The 13,737-nt window shown below is 43.5% G+C and overlaps 1 protein-coding gene across 3 annotated transcripts in view; it reads right to left on the bottom strand.

Moving 5' to 3' along the window:
- Positions 1-12,877, bottom strand: part of GPATCH1 (G-patch domain containing 1) — a gene marked incomplete at its 3' end in the record, with an annotated part of 67,971 nt that extends 55,094 nt beyond the window's left edge. For all 3 annotated transcript variants that reach the window (XM_080645562.1, XM_080645564.1, XM_080645563.1), the window contains exons 1-2: positions 12,778-12,877; positions 1,629-1,763 (exon numbers count right to left, since the gene is read on the bottom strand). In XM_080645562.1, the coding sequence (XP_080501688.1) occupies positions 1,629-1,763; positions 12,778-12,850 (208 nt within the window). In that variant the 5' untranslated portion in view covers positions 12,851-12,877. The remainder of the gene's footprint in view (positions 1-1,628; positions 1,764-12,777) is intronic.
- Between the last annotated feature and the right edge of the window lie 860 nt (positions 12,878-13,737).

The following is a 13,737-nucleotide window of genomic DNA, read 5'->3' as shown; positions in this document are numbered from 1 at the left end:
AAACATTGTAATAATGTTCTATTTTCAGTGTCTTAATTTCGTTTAGTTATCTTAATTTGCTTTTTTTAATAAGGCTAAATATTCCATATAGTATTCTATCTCATCTGAAGTACTAGTAAACTGTTCAGATACTTTGATCATTTGCCTACTGAACTGATCTTTACACATTCTGAATACTGAGCTTTAACATCTTATTTACACCAACCATTTTTTTACATGGTTCTTTTTCTTTCTTTCCTGCATTACTTTTCATCTTTATTTTACCACTAGAGGCCCAGTGCACGAAATTCGTGCATGGGGCTGGGGTTGTCCCTCAGCCCAGCCTGCATTCTCTCCAATCTGGGACCCCTTGGAGGATGTCCGACTGCCAGTTTAGGCCCGAAACGGGCAGATGGACATCCCTCTCACAATCTGGGACTGCTGGCTCCTAACCACTCACCTGCCTGCCAGCCTGATCGCCCCCTAACCACTCCCCTGCCAGCCTGATTGCTGCCTAACCGCTCCCCTGCCGGCCTGATCACCCCTAAATGCCCTCCCTTGCCAGCCTGATCTCACCCCTAACTGCTTGCTCCCCTGCACCGGCTTGATCTCGCCCCTTAACTGCTTGCTCCCCGGCACCGGCCTGATCGCGCCCCTAACTGCTTGCACCCCCGCTGGCCTGATCACCCCTAACTGCTTCTGCCTCGGCCCCCACCACCATGGCTTTGTCTGGAAGGAAGTCAGATGTCCGGAAGATGTCCAGTCGACCTGGTCTAATTAGCATATTACCCTTTTATTAGTATAGATTGTTGTTGTGTACAAGTTATTTTTTAATTAATTTACTTTCCAATTATGTGACATACAATATTATATTAAGTTTCAGGTGGATAGCATAGTAGTTAGACATTTATATAATTTATGAAGTAATCCCCTGATAATCTAGTATCCATCTAACACCATACATAGTTATTATAGTATTACTGACTATATTAAAACTTATTTTTAAATAATAAATAAATATAAAAGATCTATCCTATCTTGTTCTTAATTCCTAAATGAGTTAATCAGTCCATCTTCTATTCATATCTGAGATATATAAGCCATTTTTTCCTCTAGTTTTTATGTTAAAACATTAAAAAAACATACATTACTTTAATGGATGCAGAATATATTATATTGCAACATCTGAAAATTTAACAGATTTTCTCCAGGTTGAGAGCATGTACTGACAAGTGAAGGCTTGGTCCCATGTCAGGATAGAGGAGTCTGATCCTTGACTTCATCTACAAAACTGCTGTGACACCTGCCCTCCTTAGTCACTGAGCCGTGTGAGACAATGATTAACTGAGTGGATCTGTGTGAGAGTACTTTGTGCATGGCAAGATGCAATGTAAAGCGGAAGTCATTATCATCATTTTATCATCCAGTAATAGTTTATACTAGTGAAAAAAAATCTTTCATCTTCAGGTTGCAATCAATCAAACTTGAGTCTGGAAACATTTTAAATTTAAGAGAAGACAAAAGGGTACAATTTATGTACTAAAATGTTATAAGAAGTTTTTTAAAAAGAGAGGTAGGGAGACGAGAATCTTTTGACATTTCAATCACTTGCTTTAGCACTAACATAGCTATAAGTAGGAAAATCATACCTTCCTTTGAGCCAACAGTGTTGAAGTACCCAGCAGAAAACCCTCCACTAAAGGCTCCGTGAAACCGCTTATACCTTCCTTTTTCATCTCTGACAGTCTGATCCTGAAGAGGAGTTGGTTTCTTTGGTCTTTCACCTAAAAAAAAAAAATATTTTGAATGAGAAAGAGGAAAGGGGATAGTGGATTAGAAAAAAAATTAAGGAAGATGTCATTTCTTAAATATAATGAATTGTTCACTTCCAATAACATCAAATATAGTAATTTTAATTACGTTCTTATTCCTAGACTTCACTAGCTTATATAGCTTAGGAAGTATTAATTTTACCAAGTTTCTTTATAGCCTAAAGCAATTATAGATATCTCTTATTTATATTAGAAATATATTTTAGCAAAAATGGCCTGCTTTTCCCACTAACTTCCATTATGAAAACTGAATTATATTGGCCAGGGAGGAGAGTTCAAATAGATGGAAATAAATCTGCTGGCAGAGAAGGAGACAAATGCTGGTGTGGCACATGACAGGCAGAAGTCTGCAACAAAAAAAATACTTCTATGTCTCTTCTAGAACTTCATATCATTCCCAACTCCAGAACTTTTCCTTCAGTATTGCCCATTTTCTCCAAATCTTAAGAGTTTCCTTATTTCTGGGAACCTTCTGATTCTATAGCTTCTATTCTTTTTTTAAATATATTTTTATTTATCTCGGAGAGGAAAGGAGAGGGAGAGATGGAAACATCAATGATGAGAGAGAATCATTGATCGGCTGCCTCCTACACGCCCTCTACTGAGGATAGAGCCCACAACCTGGGCACGTGCCCTTGACCGGAATCGAACCTGGGACCCTTCAGTCCACAGTCCAATGCTTTATCCACTAAGCAAACCAGCTAGGGCTATAGTTACTATTCTTTAAACTCATTCCTTTTCCTATTTTGCTGAAAAGGGTTGGGTTGCTATGTCACACAAGCAGAAAGGAACTTCATATGTTTTATCAACTCCAATTCAAAATTCTGAATCTATTTAAAATAAAAGTAACCAAACATTATAACCTGATGAATAAAAAGATAGATACAGAGGCAGTAAAGCACCGAACAGACTGTCAAATTACAGCGGGAAGGCTGAGGGGTGTTGGGGAGGGAGGGAAATAGATCAACCAAAGGACTTGTATGCATGCATATAAGCACACCAATGGGCACAAGACACTGGGGGGGGAGGGCGTGCGGGATGAGGGCATGCGACAGGGGGTAGGGGAGGTCAATGGGGAAAAAAAAGGAGATATATGTACCAATATATGTAATACTTTAAACAATAAAAATAAAAAACAAGGAGCTGGCCAGAGAAACTCCTTATAAAAAAATAAAATAAAATAAAATAAAATAAAATAAAATAAAATAAAATAAAATAAAAGTAACCATCAAATTAGTTTCAAATATTCAATACAGAAAGCAAGTCATACAGTAGTTGAGGGCACAGGGTTGAGAGTCACAGCTCTCTGGAATTCCATGTTTACTAGCATGGGGACTTTAGTCATCTTAACCTCTCTGTGCCTCAATTTCCTCATCTGTAAAATGGGGATGAGCCCAGCAGGTGTGGCTCTGAGGTTGAGCGTCAACCCATGAACCAAGAAGTTGTTGGTTCGATTCCCGTCAGGGCACTTGCCTGAGTTGCAGGCTCAATCCCCAGTAGGGGGCATGTGGGAGGCAGCCGATAGATGTTTCTATCTTTCCCTCTCCCTTCCTCTCTCAAAAAATCAATAAAAACATATTTTAAATAAATTTAAAAAATAAAATGGGGATGACACTAATAGTAATAACTATTTCATAGAATTGTTATGCAAATTAAATAAGATAATGCCTGTGAAGTGCTTAGCAAGAGGAACATACAATAAATACTTTTAAAGTATGAGGTAATACTATTATTATTATTACCACTAGAGGCCCGGTGCACAAAATTCGTGCACGGGCAGGGGTTGGGGGGTCCCCTCAGCCTAGTCTGCACCCTCTCCAATCCAGGAACCCTCGGGGGATGTCCGACTGCCAGTTTAGGGGATCAGGCCTAAACTGGCAGTCAGACATCCCTCTCACAATCTGGGAACCGCTGGATCCTAACTACTCACCTGCATGTCTGCCTGATTGCCCCTAACTGCCCCCCGTGCCAGCCTGATCACCCCTAATCGCCTCTGCCTGCTGGCCTGATCACCCCTAACTGCCCTCCTGACAGCCTGTTCGCCCCACGCAGCCTGCTATTCAGTCATTTGGTCATCCCTCACTAACCCCCCTGCCAGCCTGGTCACCCCATGCAGCCTGCTGTTCAGTCGTTTGGTTGTCCCTCACTAACCCCCTGCTGGTCTTGTTGCCCCATGCAACCTGCTGTTCGGTCGTTTGTGTGGTTGTTTCAGTCGTGATGGCCCCTGGCTTTTTATATATTAGGATTATTATTATTATTATTCACAATAGGTTAAGATGTGTCCTAAAGTTCATGTGTACTTGTTACTTCAATAATTAAGCCAGTGCCCTAACCGGTTTGGCTCAGTGGAGAGAGTGTCAGCCTGTGGACTGAAAGGTCCCAGGTTCGATTCCAGTCAAGGGCATGTACCTTGGTTGCAGACACATCCCCAGTAGGAGGTGTGCATGAGGCAGCTAATCTATGTTTCTCTCTCTTTGATGTTTCTAACTCTCTATCCCTCTCCCTTCCTCTCTGTAAAAAATCAATAAAATATATTTTTAAAAAATAATAATTAAGCCAGTTATTACTTCTGGAAGATGGAACAAAAAGTAAAGGAACTTGCCTGGCTGGCATGGCTCAGTGGTTGAGCATCAACCTATGAACCAGGAGGTCAGGGTTCGATTCCTGGTCAGGGCACATGCCCAGGTTGCAGGCTCTGTCCCCAGTGGGGGTCATGCAGAAGGCAGCTAATCAATGATTCTCTCTCTCTCTCCCTTCCTCTCTGAAATCAATAAAAATATATTTAAAAAAATAAAGGAACTTCCAGTCTCATTGTCTTAAATTCTTACTTGTAGCTTATGAGGTCTCTAGGTCATTTCTGGAGTATAATCTACAGTAGGGTAGTCAAGAGTAATCAACAGAATTTGAAGACCAGCAGATCTGGGCTCAAACCCCTTACTTGCTAGCTCTGTAAACTTGCGCAAGTTACTTGATCTCCATAAGCCTTAGTCTCCAAAACTACAAAATAAAGGCACTAACAGGGCCTATCTTGTAGATTGGTGCTGAGGATTAAATACCACATTCAGAGATATATACCCAGTGTCTGATCTTAGCAAAGCTCAGTTAATATCATCTATCATTACATTTCACTCTAAAGAACTTACAACTTAGGACCCACAATCCAAGATTTTCACCATATCTTGGAAATGCAGTAAACACACTCTATTAGCACATGTGCACCTGGCATGATTCTTAGCAAAGGCAGAGTTTCTCAACATTAGCACCTATTGCCAGTTTGTTGCAGGGAACAGTCATCGGGTTAAGGTGAGAGAGGGCAGGTCCTCCCAATGCTGGGTGCTGGTCTTGCTCTGTTCTCCAGATGCTTCTGATCTGAAGGGGGAGGTAAGATCTGCAGATAACTGCTCGGGAAGTTAGCAGTAGATGATGAGGGCAGTAGATGATGAAGGCCAACCACAGGACTCCTGAGGAGGCGCCACCTTTAACTACAGCATGGAAAACTCCAGGGAGAAGGTGGCATTTTAGCCAGGCCTTGTTATAATTATTGCTACTAATAATAACTAACCCCTTCTTGTCACACATATTATTTCATTCATCATACCCTGATAAGGATGCTTTGATTAAGTATCTGCCCTGAGGTCCACAGCTAATAGCACATAGCTGAAATCAGATCTCAACTCTGCTTCCAAGCCAGGGATGCCACCCATACTGTCCTTCACTCATCCTTGACCAAAAGTTTACTGAGGGCCTTACACGGAAGCAGTCCTGTTCTAGATCCCAGGTATGGAATACTAAATGCAACTCCATCCCTGCTCCCCGGGTGCCCAGAGCCTGGCAGAGGAGACCTGCATGTACAGGAACTCTTCTGGCAATGTGTAAGGAGCACAATATCACCGTCACTCTAAGCAGGAGCAGAATTTGATAGCTGCAAAAATGAACACAATTCCAAACAGAGGCCTGAAAGAGTAATGTCAGATGTTTGAGAAAGTAGTCTAGTCTGACTGGATGGCAGGGAAGAAATTTAACATGAAACCCTAAGGGAGGATCTTGTAGAGGGCCTTGAACATGGTGCTGCAGGGTCTGTGATATGTCTTATGGGTGATGGGAGCCACAGATAGTTGTTTTTTTTATTGATTTCAGAGAAGAAGGGAGAGGGAGAGAGAGATAGAAACATCAATGATGAGAGAGAATCACTGATGGACTGCCTCCTGCACAACGCCCACTGGGGATCGAGCCCACAACCCGGGCACGTCCCTTGACCGGGAATCAAACCGTGACCTTCTGGTTCATAGGTTGATGCTCAATCACTGAGCCACACCCGCTGCGCCAGATCGTTTTAAGTGGGAGAGTCACAGCATCAAGGAGGAGGAAAATGGTCCTAAAACTAATTTGTGTTCAGGATTGAGGCAGGATAGTAAGCTAGGGAAAGTCCTTGACAAGTGGAATAAGGGAAACTGAGACAAAATAATTAGACAAGGCCAAAAAATTTGAGCAATTTACAGCCAGCTAATAAATCACAAGAATTTATCTTCCCTAAACAAGGACACTTAGGAGCAAATGGTTTACACATTCAAGACTCTCCCTGGGCAGACAAGCCTAGGTCCCACTCCCTCTTCAACGCATTCTTTATAAATAAAACTAATCAGAAAATAACACTGACCTGTCTGTATGCACATTTCGATGAATCAACACATTGAAGGACACACCTGGAAAGCTAGTGAATATTCTGTTAAGACCCAACTCTTAGATTTCCCCTAGGATTCTAGCCAGCCAAGAAAAGATTTTAAATGCCTCAAGACAAAGGATCCACAGTGTGCTCTCACTAGAGCACACCCAAGCCTTGTATCTTTGCTCTTTTTCTCCTAAACTCTAAGGGCCCCACAAGACTTGCAATACGTTTTTTAGTGAGCAGTGGGTAGCAGCATCTCGACCCAGGCTTACCCCCTGAACCTGTCTTCAAGGCCCCCTTTTCTCTGACTTTCTCCTCTTGTTTCTTCTACCTTAATCCCTTCCTTTATTTCATTGTCCCCACCATTAATAAACATACTCTCAAAATCACCTGGACTCATGTTGTGAAATATTTCCTACATGAAGTCAAGAATCTACACACTACCAGTGAGCTCTAGGAGACCCACCTGGGGCCCAAACCCCTCCGGTACCTGGATGAGCTGGAGGTGACTATTCTATAGGCAAGTGAAAGGATCTAAGGAAAGAGAGGTGAGTACTGTGCCCCCTTTCCTTCCAGGCCAGAGGGCCTGTGATGTCTCTGGGTCAGTGTGTGACAGTGCAGCCAATAAGCCTTTCTATCAGGGACAGCAACTTTAATTAAATAGTGGAGTCTTTCCTCTAACAATGTTTGTCTAACCTGTCACTGAGACTTCAAAGCAGGAAGCAAAAATGATTATGGGTCTAGTATGTTATAATGTAAAATGTACTCAGAGTGCATTTAAACTTCAAAGTGCTTGAGAAACAATAAATCAATACTCAGAAACTTCTGGCTGGGTAGCTCAGTTGGTCAGAGCGTTATCCCTATATACCAAGGTTGTAGGTTCGATCCTGGGTCAGAGCGCATACAAGAATCAACCAATGAATGCATAAATAAGTGGAACAACAAACTCATTCTCTCTCTCTCTTTCTCCTTTCCTCCCTCTCTCTAAAATCAATAAAATAAAAATGTAAATATATATGTATATTTTTTAAAACTTCTAATAGTGAGAATTTAAAGGATGATTTCAGGCCAGGAAACAAAAAATCTATACATCAAATGTCCTTTCCTTCCACTTCCAAAGCAAGGTTAGACCATTAGGCTTCATTTCAGATTTCATGCAAGATCAAAACAGGAAGATTTAGAAAAATATAGGTCAAGTAGCTGATGACTTACATACAATACGTCACTTCACAAGGAAACAATTATGAGACCAGAAATATAGAATAGATATCAACAGCTGCCTAAGGTGATTATAATAAGCACCATCATGCATTTTAACCCTTGCCCTGCATAGCTAAATTCAAACCAGTTTTCAAAGGATCCCATGCTGCCTTCTCAAGTTTTCCTGTTAGTTTGCATAGGTTATTATTTCCTGTCTACCGTCACATACTTTTGCACTTGTGAACCTTGTACTTTTGTTCTGTGGATGAAAAGGGGGTTCTACAACAAATCTGACAAGACCAGTGACCTCATAGGGTGATCTGAACATAAATTCTTAACAGGCATGTCATGGTGAGTAGTCACACCCAAAGCATGTAACTTTTCTAGAAAGATTTATCTTTGCCTTAAGCAAGCCCTGTCCATTATTCTTGTGTATCTACCGTGTTTCCCCGAAAATAAAACATCCTCTGAAAATAAGACCTACTTACAGGTTTCCTTCTGAGTGAAATATAAGGCATCCCCCGAAAATAAGGCCCCCAGGCTCTGTCTCAGAATGAAAATTAATTTACCATAAACTGGTCGCTAGGGCCGCCCCGACTGGCGTCTAGCAACCAGTGACGTTACGCGGAGTCCTGACGTCACTGCTGTGTGGAGGCGGAGCAGAGGTCGGAGTGAGCAGTGAGCACGGGGCGGGAGAGAGGAGGAGACTTTCGCAGATGCGTGTAGAAGAACAGGAGGATTAGAGCGGACGGGATGCGGCAAAGGTGGTGAGTGCTGGTCTGTCTCTGGTGACACTACCTGATGCTCGCGGCCGCCTTCATGATGACTGAAGGTTCTCAGTCAGTGGCAGACCCTGCTCCAGCCCAGATCCAGGCCCCAGCAAGCCCAGTGACAGTCCCCAGGCAGGCCCCAGGGGGTAAATGTCTGATAAAGGGGTAGGGGGGATGTCTGGTGAAGGTGTTCAGTGGCACAGGGGTGGGGGGAGGGGGATCACTTAAAATGACATAGGAGGATCAGAGGGGGCAATCAAAATGACACAGGAGGATCAGAGGGGACAATCAAAATGACACAGGAGGATCAAAAGGGGTTACTAAAATGGTAATCCCCCCTCTGATTCTCCTGTGCCATTTTGATTTCCCCCTCTGATCCCCCCTGTGTCATTTTGAGTGATCCCCCTCCCCCCACCTTGATACCCCAATACCTTTTTTTTTTACCCCTATAAATGAGCGCAAAAAGAAAAAGCTACTCCATGGAGTACAAGAAAGGAATCGTGGAAGACTCTTGGGCCCAAAATCTTACTGCTTTCTGCAAAGAGAAAATGTTCAGTATCCGATTGGTCTGAAAATGGCGAGCAGAGTATGGTAACCTCATTGAACAAGTGGACAAGGGAAATGCTAAAAAGCGCAAGTGTGGATCAGGTCGGCAACCATTATTTTCCAAGCTGGAAGACCTGATCTGTGAATGGGGTGTTGACAGGAGAGCAAAGGCTTTGGTTGTGAATAGGGCTCAGATTCAAGAATTTGCCCTTGCAATGGCACCAGTTTGACATAGCCCCCCGAAGACTTCAAAGCATCACAACACTGGCTGGATAATTTCCTTCAGCGAAGTGAACTGTCTTTAAGAAGATCTACAACATTGTTTAGGTTGGAAGATACTCAAGTTATTAAGCGAGCACTTGCATTCAAGTCCTTTATTGATGATGCTGACTTCTCTAAATACAATCTTTCCAACATGATGGCTATGGATGAAACTGCAGTGTTTATGGGCCAATCATCTCAAACAACAATTGAACAGCGGGGTGCCTCCTTAGCATACATTCCCTCCACTGCTTACGAAAGTGCACGTGTTTCCTGTATTTTGGCAATTCGTCTGGATGGCACTAAAATCCCACCTTTAATCATTTCTAAGGGCAAGAAGGAAAAGATTGAACGTGTTTTGGGCGTTTTTATTCTTGAAACTGAAAAAGCCTGGGCCACACAAGCAGTTATAAGGAAGTGGGTCGATTTAATGCTGCCGCTTGTTATGCGAGGGAGCCAAAGAGGTCTGCTAGTCTGGGATGCAGCCAGCACTCACCGCGCTAAAGACATGAAGACATTTCTTCACGAAAGAAAAATAGACCAGATAATGATTCCCGCAGGAATGACGGCCTATCTCCAGACTCTTGATATGGCAATAAACAAGGCATTCAAAGACAATTTGCGCATGGAAATTAATGACTACATTGAAAATAGAATGGAGAGAAATCAGCGTGGAAACTTTGTGAAACCTAAACTGCAAGAAGTTGTGACTTGGATGAAGAATTCATGGGAGAAAATCACTGACAGTTGCATTGCAAATGCACTGCGAGCAGGCTACCTTGACAAGAAGTACTCATTTAAAGACAGTGCTATTGCTAAACATGAGAGATTTGGTCCACTGATTCTGAAAGAAATGGAGTCACAAGAAATTCACCAGGAAATTCAGGAATTGGATTGTTATGATGATGTTCCAGAAGATGATGACATGATTGTCATTGAATAAATGAGTAAATTCTTGATACTGTAGGATTCACAGTTTGTCTGGTTTGTGTTGACAACTACCGTACTACTGTACCGTATACAGGTAATAAATTTCCTTTATTTTCATTTAACAATAAATGTGTACCGTATTCTTCTTCATGGAAAAATAAGACATCCCCTGAAAATAAGACCTAACGTGTTTTGGGGGGCAAAAATTAATATAAGACACTGTCTTATTTTGGGGGAAACACAGGGTAGGTTAACACATCTTTGAAATGCCAAAGAAATCCTGTTTTCAGACCCCTCAGAGATGTAACCACCCTCAAGGGAGGACATAATCTTAACTGCCCTGTAATCTAATCCCCACCTTGCTTTCTCTCAATTTCATTTAATCTTCCTTAGGTCCCCTCCTTAACTCCAAATGCCTTTTTATTTATTTATTTTTTTATTGATTTTAGAGAGAGAAGAAAGGAGAGGGAGAGAAATACCCATCTAAAAGAGAAATGTTGATTGGTTGCCTCCCACATCCACCCAGACTGAGATTGATCCCACAATCTGGGCTTGTGCCCTGATGAGGAATCGAACTGCCAACCTTTTGGTGCATGGGAAGATGCTCAACCAACTAAGCCACATGGACCAGGGCCAAATGCTTTTTTTAAAATATGTTTTTTAGTGATTTCAGAGAGAGGAAGGGAGGTTGAGGGGAGGAGAGAAAGGTAGAAACATCAATGATGAGAGAGAATTATTGACTGGCTGCCTCCTGCAGGTCCTCTCCTGGGGATGGAGCCCACAAGGCATGTGCCCTGACTGGGAATCGAACCGTGATCTGGTTCATGGGTTGATGCTCAACCACTGAGCAACACCAGGCAGATCAAATGCATTAATAATAATAATAATACACCTGTAAGTGATCATTTTGGTAAACTATCATTTTGGGAGACATTTTTCTTAGTCTGTTGAGATCTTGCTTCCAGGCATATCCTGTTTGGTTCAAAGAAACTCAAACTCTTCTAACAATTATCTACAGGCTTGAACGTTTCTTAATAAGTTGACAGCTCTTAACTAGATTTGAAACTTTAAATAAAGGATCTTTGTGCCGAAACCGGTTTGGCTCAGTGGATAGAGCGTCGGCCTGCGGACTGAAGGGTCCCGGGTTCGATTCCGGTCAAGGGCATGTACCTTGGTTGCGGGCACATCCCCAGTGGGAGGTGTGCAGGAGGCAGCTGATCGATGTTTCTCTCTCATCGATGTTTCTAGCTCTCTATCCCTCTCCCTTCCTCTCTGTAAAATATCAATAAAATATATTTTAAAAAAATAAAAAAATAAAGGATCTTTGTCAACAAATTCTTTGAGATCATGGGGTGATGTATTTGCCAATGAAGCTAATGTAATCTTAGACTGTATTAAAGAAATTCAGTCTAGAATGAAAGACACAGTAGTGATGGCTGTGTTCTACCCACACTCTGGTATCATACTTGGAGAAAGGCTTTAACAAACTAGGGTAGAGGACTTTGAATGAATGTATCAGAGAGCTGAGGATGTTAAGCGTGGTACAGAGATGTCTTAAAAGAAACTCAAAGGCTGTCTTCAAACACAGCGAGCTTTCAGCAGCTAGCCTTTCTCTCGTAAGCAAAGGATGGAAGCAGGGCCAGTATATGGCAGAAGTTTCTAATGATTAGAACTGTTCATAGGTAATAAAAGGGCCAGTGGAAATGTCCTAGAAGTACGACCAACTAGCAGGATGTGGTCAGGGTAGGAAAGAGATCTCACAGATCTGCTAGTAAATCCCAGCCCACCATGCTTCCTTTGTCTTCCCCACAGGAAAGAACTGCCATCAGTCCTTAATGGGCACTCAATACATACTTTGCTGAACAAATCAAGCCATTAAGAGGATCAGGCCAGAACATGGGAGAGAAGCTTGATTGTCTTGCCCTCCCCTACATTCCACCAGCAAGTCTTGTCAGCTCTTCTTTCAAAGTATATCTCAACCCAGGACACTACTTATCACCGCCACCGCTAACACTCCAGTCCAAGCCATCATTATCTCCAGACCTCTTTTTGCTGATCTTCCTGCTTCACTCTTGCCCACCCCCAACCCGACGCCTATTCTCAAAATAGGTAGAATAATCTTTAAAATATACATCCCTCCCCTGAGTAAACTCCCCAATGAACTCTCCTACACTCCTAAACTCTCTGCTCTACCGACACCAGTCCTGCCTGTCCCTCAATCTGCAAAACTGGCTCCGACTTCAGAGCCTTTGCATCTGCTGTGCTACCTGAAATGCTCTTCCCCGAGATCTTCGTATGGTTGGTTCCTTCCTCTGTTTCAAATCTGACCTCAAACATGCTCTCCTAGTAAAGACATGCCTGACCACCCCAAACCCCACTCTCACAGGAGCTTGTCTCGTCATCTTGCTATTTCCCATCCCTCTGAGTCTCTCGTCCGTCCCTCCAGAACGTGAGCACCCCGAAAGCTCGGCGCACGCCTCTCTCATCGCTGTTCCCAGCGCCCGCAGTTAGGAGTCTTGGCCCGGTGCCAGCCAAGGCCCTGCAAAGTGTTATGCGTTTCTCCCCAAATCCTGGACCCCAAACAGACTCGCACCTTCTTCCAGTGGCTCTAAGCCTGTCCCATAGCTGACCAAGTCCTCGTCGCTGTCACCGTCCAGCGCCGCCATCCTGCTCCCTTCCGGGCCCCGCCCCCTCGCTACGGAGGCCTCGACAGGCCAAAAGCCTTCCGCTCTTTCCGCTCCTCAAACCTGTCTCTCGCCTCAGATCTGCGCCTAGGAGTTCTCAAACTCGTCTGCAGGAGGCGGACCTAGAAGGCGTTGCCTCGGAGACTAGGGAAGGCACAACAGCCCACCCTAGGCTAAGCTGCCTGAGAGAAGCTGGAAACCACCCGGCGGTCCGGCCACAGGGCGGACTCCCCTTGCCCTGACTGCCAGCAGATACCCCTCCGCACCACCCCGTCACCTGCTGGGAAAGTCTCTGTGCTCCCAGATACATCACTCTTACGTTTGCATAAGTGGAGTCCCTTTCCAGACCTCTGGAGGGATGCACAGACGTGAAAACCCCATTGCTCATGGTGAAGGAAGCGCCAGACAACACTTGATCAAAAGAGAAAGATGAACAAGAGCATAAAAGAAAAGGGTAAGGAGGAGATGAACAAGAGCATAAAAGAAAAGGGTAAGGAGGAGGCTGGGGGAGAAGTATAGAGAGAGAAAAAGGGAAAAATCAGAAAAGAGAAAGAAAACCAGAAAGGGGAAAGAAAAAGCAAGCAGACAAGGAGAAGGTTGCTGTGAGGTGGGTGGAGGATGCTGAGGGCTCCCTTACTGAACCTAAAGAAACAAAACATCTGTCAAATTGGCTGCTGTTATCCTACCCCAAAATTATTTTTACATCAGAGGAAAATGAAGCTCAGCTAGTAAGAGATAAGGCTGAGCTGAAAACCAGACCTAGAAGCCCAAGTTTTCAAAATGAGGGTCAGAAGGCTGTGAGTCAATCACTAGGCTGTTGTTAAAATGTCCCCACCCCACCCCCCACCACCGCCACCACCCATCCCCAG

This window comes from Plecotus auritus (assembly GCF_963455305.1).
Source record: "Plecotus auritus genome assembly, chromosome: 10".
Lineage (NCBI taxonomy): Eukaryota > Metazoa > Chordata > Mammalia > Chiroptera > Vespertilionidae > Plecotus > Plecotus auritus.
Note: the sequence above shows the minus strand (reverse complement) of the source record. Positions and strands in the feature narration are given on the sequence as shown.